The following is a 22,765-nucleotide window of genomic DNA, read 5'->3' as shown; positions in this document are numbered from 1 at the left end:
TTTTAGAGAATATATATTTAAAAAATGAATTTAAGATTTATATAATAATGTTACATGATTGTATTTTAGACACACTAATAAATTTCCAAAAGTCACTTATGAAGTTATGAGATTTTTAAGATAGTTGTTATTGATAAGAAATGTCATTGCAGAAAAATATAAGAGAGAAATTCTACCTAAAGTAAGACTTCTTTAGAGTACAAGTTATAACAGTTCCATTTTTCTATTTAAATTTTCCCTTTCCTTCCTATAGGACTTATACCATATAAAACTCCAACTAATTAATCTGGTGAACTTCAACACATTAGTCAAATTCAAGACATTAGGCACAAGGGTTTTGTTTTTTCTTTCCCATAAATGGGGTATTTGTCTTTAGAGTAAATTACACTTTCATACCTTAGTTTTGGGGTCTATTTCAATTCCTTACAACATCTTGAACTTCAACACATTAGTCAAATTCAAGACATTAGGCACAAGGGTTTTGTTTTTTCTTTCCCAAAATGGGGTATTTGTCTTTAGGGTAAATTACACTTTCATACCTTAGGTTTGGGGTCTATTTCAATTCCTTACAACATCTTCAAAACATTTCACTTTCATACCTTACGTACTATTTTATTTCAAAATAATACCTCCGTTACATTTTCTATCCATTGGTTTGTTACATGATGACGTGGCATTAGTGGACCCTGTTACACGTCAGCCCATTCCCTCCAAAACTTGCACACGTGGATATCCATCTGCCACGTCATGCCAACTCAGCAAAAAAAATAAAAAATTGAAAGGGGGATCTGGGCAATCACCCTCTTCCTCCTCTCCCTCTAGCTCACCTCCCGCCGCCGCCTTCCAGCTGGTTCCTCGAGGTCCGATTTCTCCCCGAGTTCTCCGAACCACATCCACCACTTCGACGGTTTTCGAGTGAAGCGGGTCGCCAAGGAAGTTCAATTGAAACCTAGTTCTCCACCGCTGCTGGTGAGCACAAGGTCGAATCAGGGTGATCAAGGCTCGCTTCACCCACTCGCCTTCGACTCCACTGATTTGAACCAGCGAGTTCATTATAGCGGATATGCGCATATTCAACCTGTTCGACAGGAAAGATTTGGTGTTTTGACTCCCTTCTTGGTTCTTGTGAAGGCTACAGCGAAACGATCCTGGATGCGACGTCAGTGAGCATATACATGTTTACTTTGGCATCAAAATCAGTCTGGTTATCTTTGAAACGGCGATGGATCGTTTCGAATGATGGTTAGGAGATATCGAGCGGTGGTTGATGGAGAATTGGACGGACAGAGACGAAGAGGAGGAAGCCGGACGGACACTGATCGGTGGTGGTGGTGGTTGTGGATTTGCTGATTGTAGTAGTGGTGGTCCTGGTGGTGTTGGAAGAAGACGGAGGCCGGGGAGGAAAAGTTGGAGATTGTCAAAGAAAGGGGTGGGGTTGAGAGGAAGGGTAAGGGATGGGGTTGTGGGGTTTTTTATTTTTTAATTAATTATTTTTAAATGCATTAAAAATTATTTTTTAGTCACGTGGCACAAATGTAGTAGCCACATAGCACAAATGTGGCAACCACGTTAGCATTTACATCAATGGATGGAAAATGTAACAGAGGTATTATTTTGAAATAAAATAGTACGTGAGGTATGAAAGTGAAATGTTTTGAAGATGTTGTAAGGAATTAAAATAGACTTCAAACTTAAGGTATGAAAGTGTAATTTACCCTTGTCTTTTAGTTTTATAAAAGAGGAAATCCTAGCTAGTTAGCATAAATGTGTCTACTTCTATATATATATATATATATATATATATATATATATATATATTTTTTTTTTTTTTCAATTTGATTTGGATTTTATTTCTATTATATTTTTACTTTGCTTTTACTAAACATATTATTAATTTGTACTCTTTTTTTACTTTCCTCTTTTTTGTCAGCAATTATAGGCTCATTTGGAAGTATTTTTAAAATGACTAAAAGTGCTTTTGATGAAATTGATTTTGAGTTTTAAAAGCAATTTAAGTGTTTTTTTTTTTTTTTAAAGAAACACCAGATATGTGTTTCTTGCAGGAAACACTTAAGGTGTTTTCTAGGATTCACTTGGATAATTACAAAGGATTGGTTTTATAAACATCTTTACCAAAAATACTTCTAATCATTTTAAAAACACTTCCCAAAGAGTCATATATTATTGCCTTTTTGAAATATGTGTGTGTGTGTGTGTGTTGTGAACAACAAAAAACCATGTACTGCAATAGGGAGAGACAATTTTCCAACAAGTCTGAAGCTGCCAAAAAGGAGAAAAAAAGTCAGAAGCAAAACAAAAGATTACACTGGAAGGGTCACTTTCAAACTAAATATTTTGCCAACCACACAGTTGAGCCAACACAAAAATAAGGATGACATCTTGATTTCCCAAAGCTCAGGAAGAAACCACTAAAAAAACATCCCATATACTAAAAAAAAACCCACCGCAAGTTGTAGTGTTGTACGACCTGGGTTTCCCTTAGCAAGCCCATCTATATTCACTTTGACCCAAAGACACCAAGAAGGATGACAAAGAACCAGAATATAAAGCAGTGTTGCACAACATAACCAAGATCCCAAGAGAAACTAAATTTCTTTATCCAAAACACCATGGACATGACTAGGGAGAAAGAGCTCCAACCTGCCTATGACATATTTCTCATTTGCTAGTAATTAGGGTTTTAGCTTAAATGATTGTCCAGGTTCTGTGTCTCTGTGATCATAGGCAGGAATTAGCTTCATCAACAAGCAGCAACTATTGGAAGTCTCCTCCAATTTTTTCTGATATGAAATGAACCTTAGCTCAGAGGTCTAGATTGGCTGCTTGGCATCTGCAGTTAATAAACAAGCAATGACGGCTCAATTTGAACCTGGCCCAACCCAATTTTTTCTCTTTTTTTTTAATTTTTAAATTCAACTATTGTTCTTGAAATTTAAACTTCATACATCTTGACAAATAACCGTAGCTGTCACTACACCATAGAGTCGTGAATGACCAACTAAAAATATCATACTTTTCTTGCCAATCCTATTCTGGACAAGACAAGTTCAGCTCACTTCAAGCTTTAAGCGTCTACCTAGCGGCCCTTCGGGCTGGGTTCTCCGGAGGAAGGACAAGCCGACGGACCGTACTTCCCACAAAAGTGTTCCAGGTGGACCTAGGATTAAGTGGCGAGTGAGAGCATTGCAACACTGAGTTGAATGGAGACGGAGTGTACGTGTATTACCTTGCTATCAATCCGCTCTGTATGTATCTGTGATTGTGCTTGAGACATGAATCTTATCTCCAAACGCATACATGCTTAATTAAGAACCACAAGTGCTTGAGGTTTTTTTTATTTTTTATTTTATTTTTATTTTTATTTTTTTATATATAAAAAACTTTTTACGAGTGCATGTCTCAGTTTCTCGCAGATTGGTAGCCGTTCAAACATTATATTGGTCTCCTAGGTCATGTACTTGCTTGAACTAATAAATACATTTCCATAGCTGTCCATCCTTCAATATCATGATTCGGTCGACGGGGCCAGAAACCAAGAACTTAAAAACTTCTCTTATACAAGTAATTATTACAAAATCCTTACAGAGTATACAAAAATAAGAAAACTCTTAAATCCCTTGTTTAATCCCAAACTCAGCTCATCTAGCATCAGTCTTGTCAAATAACTCATCTGTAAAATAAATAGGTGAGGGGTGAGCAACAAGTACCGTCGCTCAGTGAGTAGAATATGTAATACGTTAGTCAAGCGATTTCATTTTAGTCACCATAGAAAATACAATAATAATAACAAATCATCTTGCACATGGTGCCATATTACATTATTCATTTACGTGTTCATTATATCCTTCATAAATAGTAACTCACCACATGACTCCTAATGGCCATTCTACCCTAATGTCCCTCCTATTGGCCATTCTACCCTAATGTCCCCGTGTGCAGTTTACATTTATTCCTCGGATTAATGCAACACTGAAGTTCTCATGCTTCATGAACAATTCCAAATATTCACATATCACTATATTAATAATTCCGAAAGCATCCTCACAAATCCAACATGCTTGACTTGAAATAAAAATATTTAAAAATAAGTATAATTTGCAACACATTACATAAACCACTTACCTTGATAATCCGATCTTTGACAAGACAACCCATCTAAAAATTTCCAAAACTCAAGCTTTCATGCATACTGACTAACTCCTTTGCATGATAACAAAGGAGAGCACTTGCTCTCTTACTTGTAAGACACTCGGGTCTCGGCCTCTCTGTGCGTGCAGAAGATAGAGAGAGTTTGACGGAAAGAGAGATGTAAAATAGAGAGAGACGAAGTGGGATGGCAGAAAATATAAAAAGAAAGGGGAGAGTTGATTGGAAGTCAGTGGGAAGAGAAGAAGTGTGTGTGTGGTTCGGCTGAAAATGGGGAAAAGAGAGGGGAGGTAGCGTGAGAGAGAGAGAAGGTGTGATGATTGTATTGCCTTTTGGTAAAATAATGAAATACTGGAATGATTGTTATATATAATGGAAAAAGGGAAATTAGAATGCACCCACTTTTTCTACATTTTTTTAATTAAATTTTTGTGCCTTTTAAGGATTTGATCAAAATTCTTGAACTAATGGCCACCTAAGTATTTTGAAATTTTTTATTTACATATTATTAGTTTATTTCTTTTAAATGAAAAATATTATATGTTGATTTCTCACTTTATCTTTTTAGTCGATGGATGTTTTTTTTACATGCCATAATTTATGCCCATTTTTAAGAAATATATTAATATTAACTATTAAATCATCAAAATTATCTGTCCATTTTTAAGGGATTATTAATGGATATTAACTATTAAATAATCAATATTATCTCTTGAATTTTGAATTTTGAACAATTTTTTTTATTTTTTCTGTTGCAACTCACTTTCACTTATATATTATCTGTACCTCATGTTGTTTATCTTCGACAGAGATTTGCAAATTTGAGGTACGTTTCATGGTTCAACAAGTATTGGTTATGTTGCTTTAAGGAATGGTGTAACCATAATATTGGTTCAAGTAGAGCATTAAGGATTTTCTGATTGAGAAGAATCCATCATTGTTTCATTTTAGTGCTGAAAGAAGAACTCTTGCTTTGTATGTTGTGATCTTTATGATTACTATGCCATTTGAAAACTACAAACATCTTGATTTCTTTCCCAAATAAGGAGTCTCTCCAAACGGATTCATGAAGAACAAAGAGGACGTTCCATTAAAGAAGAGGATTGCACATATGTCACATCCTAGATCGGCTCTGCCGTAACACAATATTGTTCACTTTAGGCCCCGGCCACGCCCTCACTGTTTTGTTTCTGGGAACTCACACGAGAACTTCCTAGTGAGTCACCCATCATGGGAATGTTTTTACCCAAACTCGCGTAACTTCGAAGTTCTGATGGAACCTGAAGCCATTGAGTTCCCAAATTGCCTCGTGCTATAGGGAGGGAAGCATATACATATAAGGCACATCACCCCCTCTCCGTTGGTCTATGTGGGATGTTACAATCCACCTCCTTTAGGAGCCCGACGTCCTCGTCGGCACACTCGCATCATACAACAGAGTGGCTCTGATACCATTCTAACACATCCCACATCGATCAACAGAGAGGGGGTGATGTGCCTTAGAGGCCCGACGTCCTCGTCGACACACTTTCGGCCAGAGAGTGGCTTTGATACCAAATTGTCACATCCCGTCCTTGCCTCTACCGTAACACGATATTGTCCGTTTTAGGCCTCAACCACACCCTCACGTTTTTGTTTCTGGGAATTCACATGAGAACTTCCCAATGGGTCACCCATCCTGGGATTGCTTACGCGCAATCTCGCTTAACTTCGGAGTTCTTATGGAATCTGAAGTCAGTGAGCTCCCAAAATGCCTCGTGCTAAAGGAGGTGAGCATGTACATATAAGGCATATATGATCCTCACCCTTGGGCGATGTGGGATCTAACAATCCACCCCCTTAGGGGCCCGATGTCCTCGTCGACACATTTCCGGCTAGGGAGTGGCTCTGATACCAAATTGTCACATCCTAGTCCGACTCTACCGTAACACGATATTGTCCGCTTTGGGCTTCGACCACGCCCTCACGGTTTTGTTTCTGGAAACTCACATGAGAACTTCCCAGGCGGTCACCCATCCTGGGAATGCTCTCGCCCAAATTCGCTTAATTTCAGAGTTTCAATGGAATTCGAAGCCAGGGAGTCCCCAAAAGGTCTCGTGCTATAGGGAGGGGAACATATATATAAGACACTTCACCCCCTCTCCGTTGGTCGATGTGGGATCTTACAATCCACCCTCCTTAGAGGCCCGACGTCCTCGTTGGCACACTCACACCAAACGGTAGAGTGGTTATGATACCATTCTGACACATCCCAGCTCGACTCTGCCATAGCATGATATTGTCCACTTTGGGCTTATCATTCCCTCACGTATTTGTTTCTGGGAACTCAGACGAGAACTTCCCAGTGGGTCACCCATCCTAGGATTGCTCTCGCCCGAACTCGCTTAACTTCAGAGTTCCGATGGAATTCAAAGCCAATGAGTTCCCAAAAAGCCTCGTGCTATAGGGAGGGGAGCATGTACATATAAGGCACATCACCCCCTCTCCGTTGGTCGATGTGGGATCTAACACTATATGGTTCATGTGCGTTTCTCCGTCTATCCATATGCCTAATTTGAATTGTACTCATGTCATGTTAAAACGTACTAATATTGGCTTGAGACGTAACAATGCCAAATTGAAACGTACCGATACTGATAGAAATGTACATGTGCCAATTTGAAATGTACCAATATTGGCTTAAAACATACCAATGCCAAATTGAAATGTACCGCTACTGATAAAAATGTACCCATGCCAAATTGACACGTACCAACATATCGGCTAGAAATGTACCAATGCTAAATTAAAACGTACCTTTTAACACCTACCACTAGACTATATTTTCCAAATGTACCATGGTAAGGATCCTCAAATGTATAATGCTAAATTGAAACATAACTAATACCATCTACCACTAGAATCTATTTTTCAAATGTACCATGGTACGGATACTCAAATCAAGAGGTGCATAAAATGAAAATACAAAGGAAATGAATATAACTGACAAGGGAGAACGGAAGAGTGTACGCTGACCTAAGCAAAGAAATGGCATGAAAAGATTGTTGAATGGTAGTGGAAGAAAATGACAGAAGTATATATCACGTTAGAAGCAGAAATAGATCAGATTTGAATAGGTCTTAGATTTTTAAAACATATGTCTACTAGATTCTAGGAGATTTGGAATATTAATATAATAATTATTAATTAATTGGTACATTATATATAATGGAAAATTGTGTAATTTTGAATTAATAAAATGCTACTTATAATATATGTGGCACCTAAAATGTAGGAAAATGTTTAATAAAAAATCTAAAAGCTATAAATGTTTAATCCACAATGAGGTTTCTAATTCTAAATGCCCTCGTGGTAATAAAATAATATGAAAAAAAAGAAAACTAATGAAAATGACCTCAAAACTTTGAGTTTAAAAAAAAAGTCACCTAATAAATTTTATTTAATGATAAGGACAAGAGATAAAAAAAAAAACAAAAACTTATTCAACCCAAAGCGCGTGTGCACGTTAGCAGTGCGAAAGCAAGCATCTACTGATTCAACAAAAAACCAACAGTGCAAAAGCAGCACACAAATTACCTTTTAAATATTTCATCGGGAAGGAAAATGACATCAACAAACCCAAAAATTTTAGAGAGAGAGAGAAATTTGAGATTAAAAAAAATATTGCTGACATCAATACATGACTACCACTTAGCCCTACACGTGGGGTAGCATCTCATCATCACCTCATGTTCAAATTATGGAATTCTTTATTAATTTTAACCCTAACCAGCTAAAACCTAAAAATAAAAAAAATATTACATTACTTTCCACAATGAAAGCACATTAGCTTTTCTGATCTTTCATTTATGCTTTTGTTGAATAAATTAAAGGGAAGTCAAATAAATTGTTCGAATAATGTTAGAGAACAAATAGGAATGTGAATATCATTATTCTAACTCTGTAAGAATATAAATATTATTGTCAGTGGCTCATATGATAATGACAAGAGAGCTTCAAATTTTGAACCTTTTAGTGTTCAGTTTAAAAAACAATGATAGTGCTAGTGTTCGATTTTAAGAAATAGTCAGTGTTTAGTTTACGAAATAGTAATAGTACCAACATTCAGTTTAAGAAATAGTTAGTGTTCAGTTTACGAAATAGTCAGTGTTCAGTTTACGAAATAGTGATAGTATTAGTGTTCCGTTTAAGAAATAATCAGCGTTTAGTTTAAGAAATAATGTTCATTTTAAGAAGTAGTTAATGTTCAGTTTAAGAAATAATGTTCGGTTTAAGAAGTAGTCAATGTTCAGTTTAAGAAATAGTGTTCAAATTTAAGAAGTAGTCAATATTCTGTTTAATAAATAGTGACAGTATTAGTGTTCATAAAACTGAATAATGAAAATTTTCTTTATTTTTGATCTTGTAATATTATTACTTAGTTTGTTCTAAAAAAATTGAAAGAATAGTCAAATAAACAAATAAAAAAATAAAAAAATTGTTTATAGAGTGAGGTGAAAGGAGAGAGAAGAGTGGGGAGAGGTGAAAAAAAAAAAAAAAAAAGTTGACGTGGATGGGTGAGGTGAAATGAGAGAAAAATTGATCGGAGAGAGAAAGAGGTTGAACAATTGAGTGTGGGAGAGTATGTGAATGTGTGTGATGTGATGCGTGGTTCAGTGTGTCAAAATGTGTTGGCTGTTTTATTTATTTATTATTATTATGTAAAACTTTTGTCATTTTCATTAAAATTTGAATCCTTTTTATTAAAGTTTAAGTTTTTTTTATTAAATAAAGTTTGTAGATGATTTTTGGTTAATTAAAAGTGTTGAGAAGTCATTTTCATTAAAGATCCCTATAAAAAATGATTATGGTATGGAGAGACCGATTGACGACAGTGGGGAAGGATCCCACTTTCTAATTTAAAACTTCACATAAACCTAATCAAAATACGGGTTCTCACAATAAGTAGTGGCATCGGGATAAATATATATAAAAAAAACTAACCAATACTTGATTTTTTTTGGGTTACAAGAGAACCTGGGAAGGTTTTTGATTCATGATTTTTTTTTTCTAATTTAAAAAAAATGTATGATATTTCATATTTGTGCTGTATAACCCAATTATAAATGGCAAAGGTTTAGAATAGTATTGTGAATTTGATTATTTATATTATTTTTGTTGTACAATTTTTTTTGTTTTGAAAAAACGATATTATCTATCCTATAGGGGAGAGGGGGTATGCTTAGCCTCATAATGTGCTAGTAATAATATGGTTCATATTTGCTTTGGCGAAAATTAAACCTAACACTTCTCACTTGCAAGTGAAAAGGAATACCAGTGTTAAGTGACTGTTGTAAAATTATTTAGTTATAATTTAAAAAAGTGTTATTTCTTTCTAATACGATTGGTATGTGTGTGTGTTTTCGGCATACTTTGGTAAGTAAAAACAATTTTATTTCTATAAGACATGGTAAACAAATATGATAAGTAAGTGATTTTCGTACATTTTTTTTAATTAAATAAATTAACAGATAATTAAAATCTAAAGCCGAGGGGAATGTCATGTTTGCAATGTGAAGTGTGTACAATCTCTGTAATGATAATATCATTTTTACCACTACTGCATTTTCAAAATGTTGATCACCGAGTGGTTAATTGTTTCTTACCATCAATCATTGTGATTTAGAAATTTGTATTTCTTAAGCCAAGAGCAAGTAATTTATAGTCTTCATTATACCTAATACCCGCATTGTTTTGTGAAAGATAAAGCAAATTCACAAGGAACTTGTAGCTCAAGCAGTTGAAAACGTTCATTCTACACTCAAAACTCTAGGTTCAATTTCTCCTTTCTCTCTCCCAATAAAAAAGATAGAACAAACTGTTTTTTTTTCTTTCTCTTCATAGATTCTCTTTATTAATACAAGTCATAATCTTATTCTAAACTACATTATATAGAGAGGGAGTTTTTAAACTTGCGACGGCAGTGAGTTGCAGAAAAATATCCCATCTACCAAAACAAGCCACCACGTACTTCTCTTCTGATATTTGAACCTAATAACCAGTTGGATGATATCAATAAAATTCAAGTTCTATTCCAAGATAAAACACGAAAACAATAACCTGACCATCAATTATCTTTAACTTCAACTTACTTATCATGATTCAGTACTAACTCAAAATTTTTACATTAACAAAAAACTTTACTGTACCTCGAAGTATGATTTGTACTAGAGTAATGTATAATTGGATTTGCGGTCAAGAGTTTCACGGTTAACTCTTTGTTTGAGAGATTTTCTAGCGTGTTTGGAACATGGAGCAGTACTCTACATGCTGCCATAAAATTGGTGGAAAGTTTATTTTTTCAAGTGTTCCTCCAATTGTTAAGGAAAAATACTAACAGTGAATTTGAACCACATTATTGCTAACCCATTGTGAGGCTAAGTTCACCCCTCTCCCTTACTGTAGATAATATCGTTTGTTAAAAAAAATGTATAAGAAAAAATGCTAATGAGACTCTCAAAGTGGGATTCTCCATGAGCTCTTTGTCACCTCACAGTTTAACGTCAATTCTCGTTCCAACATTAATTGTGCTAACTAATACATTACTTAGGGAAATAGGTAAAAGAAATTTCCATCAAAGATTCAATAGTTGGTATATTCTTAGCCTCGGTAAAGTTCATCTTGATAAACATGAGGTGATAGAGAGTCTATAAAAAGTTCTACTTTTTAGAGATTTTTTTTAACATTTCTCATTGTAAAATTACATGAAGGTACCACTACGTATTCTAAACACACTCAAAAATATCTTTTTTGTTTCTTGTCCAAGTCCGGGAGTGAGAGGTACCCAGAAGGATCCTCGTCAGATCCTCTTTGTTAGGATTCTAAGGATCCTCCAATCACATCCGTTCATCGTATATCGTGCAGTCAGAAATTATTGTAATTTTTATTATTTAAAATTGAATATAAACAGTATCTGACAAAAACTAGCTGCACGATGTACGATGAATGCATGTGATTGGATGATCCCTGAAATCCTCACAAAGAGGATCCAGCGAAGATCCTCTCTGAGAGGTACAAGGTGGATAATGGATGATGGTGCATCAACCAATAACGATGCAATAGTAAAAGGAAATCAGGCAAAAGGCGAAAGAAAGAGACAAGAGTTTGACATACAAGTTAACAAGCCCTTTATGCAAAGGGATCTTCATTTTTTTTTTAAAAAAAAGGAAACTTGATATAAGTCCAATTTTTTGAGCTAGGAATAGTCCAATTTAGTAAAATAAATCTAATTTGTTATATTTAATTATTTAATTAGCAATAGTTATCTGTTCAATGATAAGATTTATTATAAAAATCAAATTTCTTCACAATTATCTCTTTGTTTATTTCTTTTTATTTATCTTTTTGTTATTTCTTGTTATTCCTCCTGCTTTTAAACCCCATTTATAGATTTTATTTTTAATTTTTATAATCAACCTATATCATTGGTTAATTATATTTATTTACCTATATGACATATTTTTTTTTTATAATCGACATGTCACAGATTAATGTGTCTTGCTTGTAGCTATGTTATGTTATTTCTACCTTTTAATTAGGTTTCATATCTCACGTATAGGTATTATATACATTCATATATTTGTTACTTGAGTTAGGGTACAATTTTTTGCAGATAAATTTATGTTAGTATATTAGTTTTTTTTATAAGATATTAAATATATATTTTTGGAGTTGGAAAATGCATAATATTAGAAGATTTTAATTGATTTTTAATATTTTTAGAGAATATAAAATAAGTATAAAAGAAATAAAAACATATAATCCTAAAAACACTCTACGTTTTTGGACCTGGATCTAAAAGCCCCAAAAAAGAATTAGGTATGGGGTCTACACCACATCGAACTTTAACAATCTGAACCATCTATTTTGTAAGTCTCGATTCATATATCATCCTTACAGAAATTCAATTCAATCCGAACTCATTTACCTATTTAATTATCAAGATAAAATTTCATTGTTTCTTATATAACAAAGTATTCGTTAATTTCTTTGAACTCAATTAGATGTCTTAACATTTCCGATTTGGCTAATATTTTGCAATGATGATCTATGAGGTACAACTTGAAAAATAAACGATTCAGATCGTTAAAGTTTAATTTGATGTGGGCCCTATAACTAATTCCTATTTTTATTAAAAAAAATGAAGATCCCTTCTCTAAAAAGTTTCCTGCAACTCAAAATAAATGTACGTCTGCCGGTTCCGTGGCACGGATTTGAAAGATAAAAAGTTGTTTGGCAATTGGTATAATTTGGTAGGTATATGTCCCCTCTCGCCACCAAAACTTAGTAAAGTAATTTAACTTCTTCATCATCTCTCCCAAATCCAATGGATTTGCTCTTTTCCAATTGTACACAATGTACATGATTGAAAGATGCCATGGCTAGGTCAAAAAGACTATGGAATTTATTTTCACCCACTTGCAAGGACGGAGTCACTTTGGCCCTAGGGCGGATGCCTCCACTCGTGGTGAAAAAAATGTACATGATTTTGACATTAGTAAGATGTATTATTAGTTTACTTGCTTGTGATATTAGCATTAACTCTTTCATTTGATATTACCAACGTTGAAAAAACATTTTCGGCTATGAAATTTATAAAGAATCGATTGAGAAATTGATGGGAGACCAACAAATGAATGATAACATGATTATTTCTATAGAGAGATATTTGATGATATTGATAATAAAGTTGTCATGCAACACTTTAACAACAAGGTATCCCATTGATGGATATTGTAACGAGTTATATGAAAAATCTTATAGATTAATATATAAGCATTTGTTTTGTAAATTCTTTAACTTTTTAATTTGTGACTTTGTTATTTGAGGATGCATGACTCAATCCATGATCTCTGGCATCGTCCATGCTTATTTAAATCACCTTGAAATAACTTAGATATTATAAGGTTTACAGTCTTATATTAGATGAGAACAACAAACATAAAAATGTATATATCGTAAATTGTTATTCACAGAGATGTATACAAGAAGATATATTCTAATTTGTATTACTTGACAAGTAAGTTCACTTCGCAAAAGTTCATGTTATGTTTTTATACCTATAAATAGTGCTCAAGGTTAAAACTTAGCATATATATCAATCTTTGTGATGATTGGAAGCTACTGTATTCCTTTTTGATAATACAAATTTGGAACACTGACTTCAATTTTTTTATATATCAAAAGGAGGAATTTAAACTTGAATCTCTACCAACGTTACAAAATAAAAAGTGTTACAAGAACGACTTAAATTATATTATTTCGATGGTCTTGCATATGGCACTTAAATTAAATTTCATTAGTGGTTGTGACCCTCATTCGTCGATATTATTCAATCCCGGGTTGGATTCGTGTCCATTAGCATATAGATATCGAGCGTTTTGTCAATAATCGTATTTGAAAAGATGAAAGATGCAAGCATCATTATTCCAACCAGAGTTCGAATATCCAACAAAACTAGTTTTAAATCGAGAGCGCCAATCGTGCTATGGCCTATTATTCCAAAACGTAATTAATTAGACCTAAATAATCTAGGTTTTACCTTTTGTTCATGTGTCAATTGATCTGCTAATATATGGTTGGATGTCAAGAATACGTAGAGGAGTCATGAACTTTTTAGGCTTAGCATGAGTTCATAAACAACATCACCGATGTTGTCTTTAATTTAATCACATGTTGTTGAAGAAAGTTGAGGTTCCACCATAAAATCAATTGGCAATATGGGGAGTAGCTCAACTTCTTATAAGCCCTTGCAAGGTTTTTCCTTTCACCAATGTGAGACTCTTTTACCTTTTAGACGCCACCTAATCACGTGTGAGAGTTTTCAAGCCAAACACTTCGATAACATAAATTGGGTGACGTGGAGCATTTGTGGCCATTGAGCTTCACAAGCCAACCTGCTCTAATACCATGAAAAAAGTTGAGATTCCACCATAAAACCAATTGCAATATTGGGAGTAACCCAATCTCTTATAAACCCTTACAAGGCTTCTCCTTTCACCGATGTAGGACTCTTTTACCTTCACATCCCACAATTGTTAGGTGTTAGGTTTTATCACAAAAGTCCTCAGTGATATTAGGAGTGAAATTTGTCATATACAAATTATATATTATTTTGTTATACTTTTATGTGAGATTCTATTTCTCAACACTCCCTTCACGGGTGAGCTCAAATGGGATCGCACGAAAACCAATTTCCGCATCGGGAATTGGTCACTATGAATCGTAACGTAATTTTTCAAGAGCTTGGTCATCATTTATTCGCTAGATCCAATGCAACTTTCGAAACCCCTTTCATCATTACTAGAGTTAACACAACTTTTCGAAGGCCCACCACTATCCTCAAGTTGGAGTTAGCGAAACTTTTCGAAAATCCAACTTAAGGAAGAAAATTCGAGCCTAGTAAATCGGGTCAGGGAAGTGTAAGAAGATTAACCTTCTCTAATAAACTTTTTAGGTCCAAATCCACCACCAACATCACTGATATTGTCCTCAACTAAGCCACCTATGACAATGCTAGGTGTGAGGTTTTATTTTAAAAGTTCTCATTGTTATTAGGATTGGAATTTTTCATATATGTATAAGTTGTACATTATTTTGTTATATTTTCTATGTGAGATTCTATTCTTCAACAAAGAGAATAGTGTTCAAATGACTTTGTCAATTTAAGTCACTGGGATTAGCCAGTTCAGTGATAAGAGTGGGCAGAGTGATGAGTATGAATACTTAACTCTAGGATTTGAAGCCCTCCAGTCTAAAAAAAGCAAAATGCATATGACCAACTCAATTTTGAACTCATTTTCAAATTTACCCCCATCTTCCCTCTCTCACTCATTACTCTCCAATTTAGTGCTGGACAATAGAATGATTTTAATTTAGTGGAGGTCAAGTCTTTAATGGAAGAGCTCCACGCATTGTTCTGCCATTTTTAGCCAAGAAAATGTAAGTTGTGCGCCCTAGTCCAACAAGTTAACAAACTTTTCTTTGAATGTTGAGAACTCGTACTAGTATAGTTATAATCACATTAATTAAGAGATACTGAGTGCTCTATGAATTCAATCCATGCGATTCAAGAAGATGTTTCAGTTTTGTCTGCACTTGCTTAATAAAAATTTTAGTGACGTTTATTAATTGATACTCATTTTCTTAATATTTGCGGCGAATGAGATGAACCTGCTGGTTAATACACACGGTCTGTTGTTAAATGAAAGATCCGTTTAACAAGAATTGAGACACATTAATTTGACCAGGATGATGCTAAATTTTCTACTAATTTAGTATAAAAACAGATTTATAAATTAAACATCTATCTAGAAAAGCTCAACGAGAAAATTGTTGACAGTTGAAATCTATGCTGTCAAGGTTAGTCATAGCTGAACTAGGTCATATTCATGCTATCTAACTAAATTAAGGTCATTAATTTCTTTACTCAACTTGATCAGCTTTTTATTCATGGTTATAAGTTTTTTTTTTTTTTTTATTTTTTTTGTCGAAAATTCATTGTTATAAGTTCATTTTTGCTCTTTTTCCAGCCATATTTATCGGTTTGTGCTTCTCATGTCTTGCTACTTACTTGAGAATACATGCATTCCTACAGGACCATGCACTATATATAACTATCAGTTGTTACATACATATTGTATGCAAAAAATTTAAGTTTAACTTATGTATTTGTATACTTAAAATTTGCTTGGTATGAACTCAATTAAGTTTTGCATTTGCATCCCGCAAAAATTACAATGAATCATCAAATTTACATATATTTAGATGCAAACACAAGAAGAAGATAAAAAACTTGACATCTCAATTACAATCACACAGCTAGCACAAAGCAAAACAATGAAAGCAGATGTAAAGGCAATATTAAAAAAAAATTTGATTGAAACTTATATAAAGCTAGCTGAATCAAAGCAGAATAATCTTGAACAAAATGGTAACACAATTTTCATGATAATTTTTATATTTTTAGTTGTGCTAAATACTCGCTGGGCTGGTTTCATTAAAAAATAATTCTTCTTGCAGATTTTTTTGTCTATTTTATTAGACTACACAGTAAAATACATATACATATTGCCACAAACTTTCCCTGGACTACAGCCCACCGTAGCCTTTCGTGTGACTAGGCCAACCTTTATGATAATCTTGTAGTGAATTGACGGTCCTTCGAAACGGGAATCTCAATCTATATCGTGTCAAAATACTGTGGTTAGTTCAGTGGTGAGGGAGTTATATGTAGAAAGACGTTGGAAAAATAATAGTATTTAGGTTTTTTATTGTCCGGATTCCCAATTAGGGTTGTTTTATCAAAAAAAGAATTATGTTTAGTTCACTATTTTATTAATAAGCTAGTCAAGATGAAGCATCTAGTTTGTAGCATTTTCGGCAATTCTATTTTAATAATAATTTGTTTCTTCGTTCATTTGATTTTCTGATTTTTAATTTGGTATCAGAGCAAGTTTGATCCTTCGAAATTTGATCTTGATGGGTATCAGTTTGTCTATTTGTTGCTTCTCTGTTCTGTCGTCGTTTAAGTTGCTGTTTTCGTTCCGTAGTACTGAAATGTCGAGCCGCACTGGAGCCGGACTCTATGGCAAGGCGCGACTCCGACCCTTGCCCATCGCATGGACCTGTTCGTCTGCATCTGCACCCAGCAGCCGCATCACTGTCGCTAGCAACCTAACCTCACCGAATCCAGATCATGTCCACCATCATGTCCACCTACCTGAACTCTGACCCGCCACCGTCTGCATCCACTGCCGCACCATCAGAGATCGCACTCACTTCTCCCTCAGGAAACCCTATGTGGAATCCGATTGACAATTATGGGGTTTTTTGGTGAAAGAGAAAAGGTCGGTGAACAGTACTGTACTGTGAAATTGTAAAAGAAGTGAAGGTGGGATCTAATTGGAGCATCCAACTCCTCCAGTTGAACAAGGAAATAAAAAAACATGAGAGGGATGTGCTTGCATTGTTGGGAAATTGAAAAGAAATTGGCTCTTGAAGGCCGCGTGTTTGTTTTTATTTTATTTTAAAGAAGTTGTCATCTGTAATGATCGCTTTAGTGTGACTGGTGACCACTTGAGTGATATGAATGTGGTAAATTGAATTTTTTGCTTTTTTGTTCAGAAGTTTATTTGAAACTTGGCATTGACACTGGCATTGAAATCTTGCACTGGCATTGACGCTGACACTAACATTAGAATCTTGCACTGGCACTAATGTTGAAATCTTGCATTAGAATCTTACATTGGCATCGATGGAATTTCGTAGTTGAATTGGCATCAAAACTTAGCATGACAGAACTTGTATCCACATCTATCTACTGTCAAACTCAGGTTGTATATCTGGATTTAGTGCCAAGTCCATTAGGATTCGGCTTTGTTTTTTTTTTTTTTTTTTTTTTTTGCCTAATAGAATTAGGTTTAGTTCTATGTGTGTGCGCGCTTGTATTCGTTTAGTATTAAGAAGTTAGTCAAGATGTAATTTTTAGTTTTTAGCCTTCCTGATAATTCTATTCTTCGTTAATAATAGTTTCATAATTTTTGTTTGTTCATTTAATACCCTGATTTTCAATTAATAGACTATATCTAGAGTTCAAAACACGCCAATGTAATTAAAAAAATATAAGCATAACATATATAGTTTCCATTAATTTTGAAGGGAAACAAATCATCTTATAAGAAGCTAGCCAACATGATCACGTAATAGACAACGAAATTGTATATGGCCAACATAAATAAGATAAAAGATGTTTACCAAAAAAATGCCATAAGGAAACCATAAACAATAGATAGTGGCATCTCCACTATGAGTAAAACGTGGTGTCATTTTCTACAAGGGTCAGTGTTTATCGTACGTTTAGTATTTTTTTTTTAATTTTCCAGTTAACTTATTCTCTATCCTTTTGACTCGTTTTCAGACATCTTTTTGAAGAAGAATTGATTGATTATTTCTCCCCTAATTTATGATATCCAATTAAAATATACTTTTGTCACATCCCAGTCTCGACTTCGTCGTAGCATGATATTATTCGCTTTGGGTCTCGGCCATGCCCTTACAGTTTTGTTTCTGGGAACTCTGACGAGAACTTCCCAGTGGGTCACCCATCTTAGGATTGTTCTCGCCCGAACTCGCTTAACCTCGGAGTTTCGATGGAACCCGAAACCAGTGAGTTCCCAAAAGGTCTCGTGCTATAGGAGGTGGGCATGTACATATAAGGCACATCACCCCCTCTCCGTTGGTTGATGTGGGATCTTACAATCCAACCCACTTAAGGGGAACCCAGCGTCCTCGTTGGCACATTCTGAACGGCAGAATGGCTCTGATACCATTCTATCACATCCCAGACCAGCTCCGCCGTAGCATGATATTGTTCGCTTTGGGCCACGCCTTCACGATTTTATTTTTGGGTTTCGGCATGAGAACTTCCCAGTGGATCACCCATCCTAGGATTGCTCTCGCCCGAACTCGCTTAACTTTGGAGTTCCGATGGAACCCGAAGCCATGTGAGTTCCCAAAAAGCCTCATGCTATAAGAGGTGGGCATATACATACAAGGCACATCACCCCCTTTTTGTTGATCGATGTGAAATCTTACACTTTTATCATAAGATCAGCCACACGTTTTCTGATTCCAAACTAACTTTTTTATAAGTATTTTATTGGACAAATGCATACAAGTTGTTTATCCTCAAACATAATATGTGATAGTAGCAGTCGGATAAAATTAACTTTGAATACATGAAGCCTACTGTCAAGTCTACATGTATTAACGATTTGTTGATAATCTTGCGTGATAGGACAATGCAACCATGCATGTTTGTGAGTTATGAGCACTAAGCTTGGTGATCAACCACCACGATGAAAATGCGATAACAATTCATTTGGCATTGGCACCATATTGCGTATACAAAATATGTTGCGAAAAGACAATTCTCCATATATTATATACTAAAATGGCATTGGCACATTGCATAGAAGGCACCCTCGTGCATGCAAGCGTGTTCCACTAGGTGACTATAATTTTATTAATTTCCTTCAAAACCCTATTTCTGATAAATGCGCACATACAGCCAATGTTGGTTTTGAGGCATGTCACAAATTTTTAGGGTACTGGCGTTAAATTGAAGTGGCGAGCCCCCAGCAAGATAGGTCCACTTTAGGTTAATATCTAGTTACTATATTATGTCCCACCTTGGCTACTTTTCATGGGATAGCCGTGTATATATAAGCACGATTTCTTCCTTCCAAACTTCACAACTACAAAGTGAGTGATTTGTATTGATCTGTCTAGGTAAAACAAGCAAAAAAACTAAGAGAATATTTCTATTAATATTTCGTAGCAGTAATTTATGGGTTCGATCCTTGTACTCAAAAATATTCAAGACAAAGATGAGAGGCACAAGTTTTCAATTTTCGGAATTATTTCCAATCTTAAAAATAGAATACTTGATCAGAAAGGCAAGCAATATATGAGAAAGCTGCTTCACAGCATCAAGGTTGGAGTTGCCCTAGTTCTGGTTTCACTTCTCTTTCTTGTCGACCCTTTGTATGAGCAAGTTGGAGAGAATGCTATGTGGGCTATCATGACCGTCCTCGTCATTTTCGAGTTCTACGCAGGCGAGCTCTATTTCTATATTTTGGTTACACTGAAGGATTTCGCTCTTTATTAATTTCTATTGTGCTTAATTTATCCAACAAAAAAAAAGTCAATAAGTTACTAATTAAGTATGGTAACAATATATTTATTTTCAGGTGCCACACTTGGTAAGGGCTTAAACCGTGGATTAGGAACAATTTTAGGAGGTGCTTTGGGGTGCTTAGCTGCAACTTTTGCTCAAAAAGTTGGTGGAATGGGCAAAGGCAACGCTGTATTCATCGGTTCTTCGGTGTTTATCATCGGTAAGGTTAAGGCCATCGATTAATTTTGATTTTTGATTATAAAGTGCTCAAGTATAATTTCGCGACGTAACTTTTATAGTGCATGATCTTCTTTTTTTTTTGTTAAATATATATATGGTGCGTGGTCTAAATATTGTACAAAGTTGGCCTCCAAAAAATTTGGAACTTCCACCTTACCCAAGAAAGATCGTGGCGCTTTATCCACGTACCATGCATTACTACAGATTTTAATGGTTGATGACGAAATTGTGATCGTATATTATATATATATATATATATATATATATATATATAAAATAAAATTTTTGAGTGGTACGAATTGAAATTTATTGAATAAGGGGAAAAAAAATCAAAGCAAAAAGATAAACTAGTTAAGTAAACCTTACATTTCAGGTGCATCTGTGACATATTCTAGATTAGTGCCAAGCATTAAGAAAAGATACGACTATGGAGCCATGATCTTCATCCTGACCTTCAATCTAGTAATCGTATCGGGTTTACGTGCCCAAAAAGTGTTGGAATTAGCTCGTGATCGTCTTTCAACGATCGGGATGGGATTTGCTGTTTGCATATTCATAAACTTGCTGGTCTACCCCGCATGGGCTAGTGATGAACTTCATGACTCTACAACTCATAAATTTCAACTCCTAGCAGACTCAATTGAAGGTAATATACAATTAAAGCATGTATTGGTTTGTGTTAGAGATTAAAGTAAACGCATGAACCATCTAATTAAGAAAATAATTAACCATCTTGTCCAATAATTGACGATTTGCAGGATGCTTGGAGAATTACTTCAGACAGGACAATGAAAATATGAAGGATAACCAGACTTCCATTTCTAGTAGTTGCAAGGCGGTGTTGCACTCCAAGACAAAGGATGAGACACTGGTATAATACTATTTCATGCACATTTTATCGAGAGCGTTGTTATTTGTAACCCACATTAATTTATTTACACCCTTTTCTAGTAATTGAAAATATAACTCACATGTAAGTTGTTTTTTTTTATCAATTATAAGCAAAAAAGTCATCTGGTGTTCCATAATTATGCATATATGTCAGGCAAATTTTGCGAAATGGGAACCATGGCATGGAAAGTTTGGTCTCCACTACCCATGGACAAAATACCTACAACTTGGAGAGCTTCTTCGAGAGCTAGCTACCATTGTCATTTCCCTGAAAGGCTGTCTTCAATCTCCTAAACAGGTACATATATACGCACAAAGTAGCCTTTGCTTAAATTCTTTTTGGTTCATTTTCTTTGAGCAGCAGTGTTATACTTAGACACTTAGTACTGAAAAGGAAATTAATACAGGTGGGTTTCACGTATAATCGTACGTAGGGGCTACTTCTGTTAAAAAGTGTGTCGGAAAATGTATAGATTTTGTGTATTCAAATATAATTATTGATTTTTTTTTTTTTTTAAAGAAATATTCTTAGCTGTTGTGTGTGATTGTTAGCCTTCATCGAGTCTGAAGCAATCAATCGAAGAGTCTAGTGAAGCTGTTGGGGTGACACTTGTATGGAGCCTAAGAGAGCTTGGAGAGAGCCTTCGGAAGATGAGACGATGCAACCAACAGGTTGTGATAGTGCCCAAATTGAAGTCAATGAGACTAGAGCTAAGCTCGATTGTTTCTCCAACTTCCAAATTTGGACCAATAGAAAATGCTGATGAACTTGCGATTGCAAGCTTTGTCTTCTTGTTGACAGAGATGGTTGAAAAGGTGGAAGAATTGGCAAAGGAGATTGAAGAACTTGGAGAGATTGCTGGTTTTCATACTAAATAGATATAGCTATGCCTATATATAGACCCTAATATTCTCAACTATACGGTGCATAGCCATTTGCCAATTTTTGGCCTACAAAACTCCATGTATGTTCTGAAATTATGGGACTTAATCTGGAAGGGATGCATAGACTTAATTTGGAAAGGATGCACAGCTAGCTATATTTATGGTATATTCACATATTGTTGTGAATGGTGTGATGCCCATTAGAATGAAAATCAAAGTGTTACATGGCCTAAATAGTGTTAGTATGTTTTTACTATTTTGGTGTGTAGATTTTCCAAAAGCACTAAGGAAGATGTTGGATGAAAACCTCTATATCTGTTTGTATCATTATTAACAACAAAGGGTTAAAAGTTGAAAGAATTATACAAGTTTTCCTCACTTCTTTACTTCTTCATTTCCCTTGTTCGACACAAGTGAAGAAAACAAACAGAGTAATACATTGATCTTGTTCCACTTCAATCTCCAGTACAAGTTCTCTCTCATTATTTTTTTTTCTTTTTATAACACGTTATTAGCACGACACTCTAATCAATTTTTATTTCCAAAAAATGTTTCCCATAAGGATTTTACTATTTCTATTCCTTCTCTTCCTTACCTGCTTTGTGATCCCTCGCCACCACAGTGAAGATCTGTTACCTACATACCTTTTTCTAATCTTCATGCTACTAACTACTTATATTTTGTTAATTTCTTATTTGGTGTTCTAACTACTAACTCAGTATTTATTTATGTTAATTTTGCAGTAAACTTTAATGGTGCGGTATAATCGCTCATCATGCACAACATATTTAATTTTGCTGCTAACTTGAATGGTGCAGTGTAATCACTCATCATGCACTACATATTTCATTTAGTTGCTAACTT

At 34.8% G+C, this 22,765-nt stretch overlaps 1 protein-coding gene, 1 long non-coding RNA gene and 1 pseudogene across 2 annotated transcripts; 1 reads left to right on the top strand and 2 right to left on the bottom strand.

Moving 5' to 3' along the window:
- Positions 1-696: 696 nt before the first annotated feature.
- LOC148697725 (uncharacterized) lies at positions 697-5,191 on the bottom strand (annotated as a pseudogene).
- LOC148697726 (uncharacterized) lies at positions 3,562-4,487 on the bottom strand. The gene is made up of 2 exons (XR_015960290.1): positions 4,144-4,487; positions 3,562-3,691 (listed from the first exon to the last, which is right to left on the bottom strand). It is a non-coding gene; the product is annotated as an uncharacterized LOC148697726 (long non-coding RNA).
- A 14,268-nt stretch (positions 5,192-19,459) lies between the features above and the next one.
- On the top strand, positions 19,460-22,273 carry LOC137714912 (aluminum-activated malate transporter 13-like). The gene is made up of 6 exons (XM_068454072.2): positions 19,460-19,823; positions 19,959-20,105; positions 20,499-20,771; positions 20,884-20,996; positions 21,171-21,314; positions 21,569-22,273. The coding sequence occupies exons 1-6, from the start codon at positions 19,556-19,558 to the stop codon at positions 21,893-21,895; spliced, it is 1,272 nt and encodes a 423-aa protein (XP_068310173.1). The 5' UTR covers positions 19,460-19,555; the 3' UTR covers positions 21,896-22,273.
- The last annotated feature ends 492 nt before the right edge of the window (positions 22,274-22,765 follow it).

This window comes from Pyrus communis, chromosome 3 (assembly GCF_041283825.1).
Source record: "Pyrus communis isolate YQ-2024b chromosome 3, ASM4128382v1, whole genome shotgun sequence".
Lineage (NCBI taxonomy): Eukaryota > Viridiplantae > Streptophyta > Magnoliopsida > Rosales > Rosaceae > Pyrus > Pyrus communis.
The sequence above is the reverse complement of the archived record's forward strand: the minus strand, read 5'-3'. Positions and strand labels throughout refer to the sequence as shown.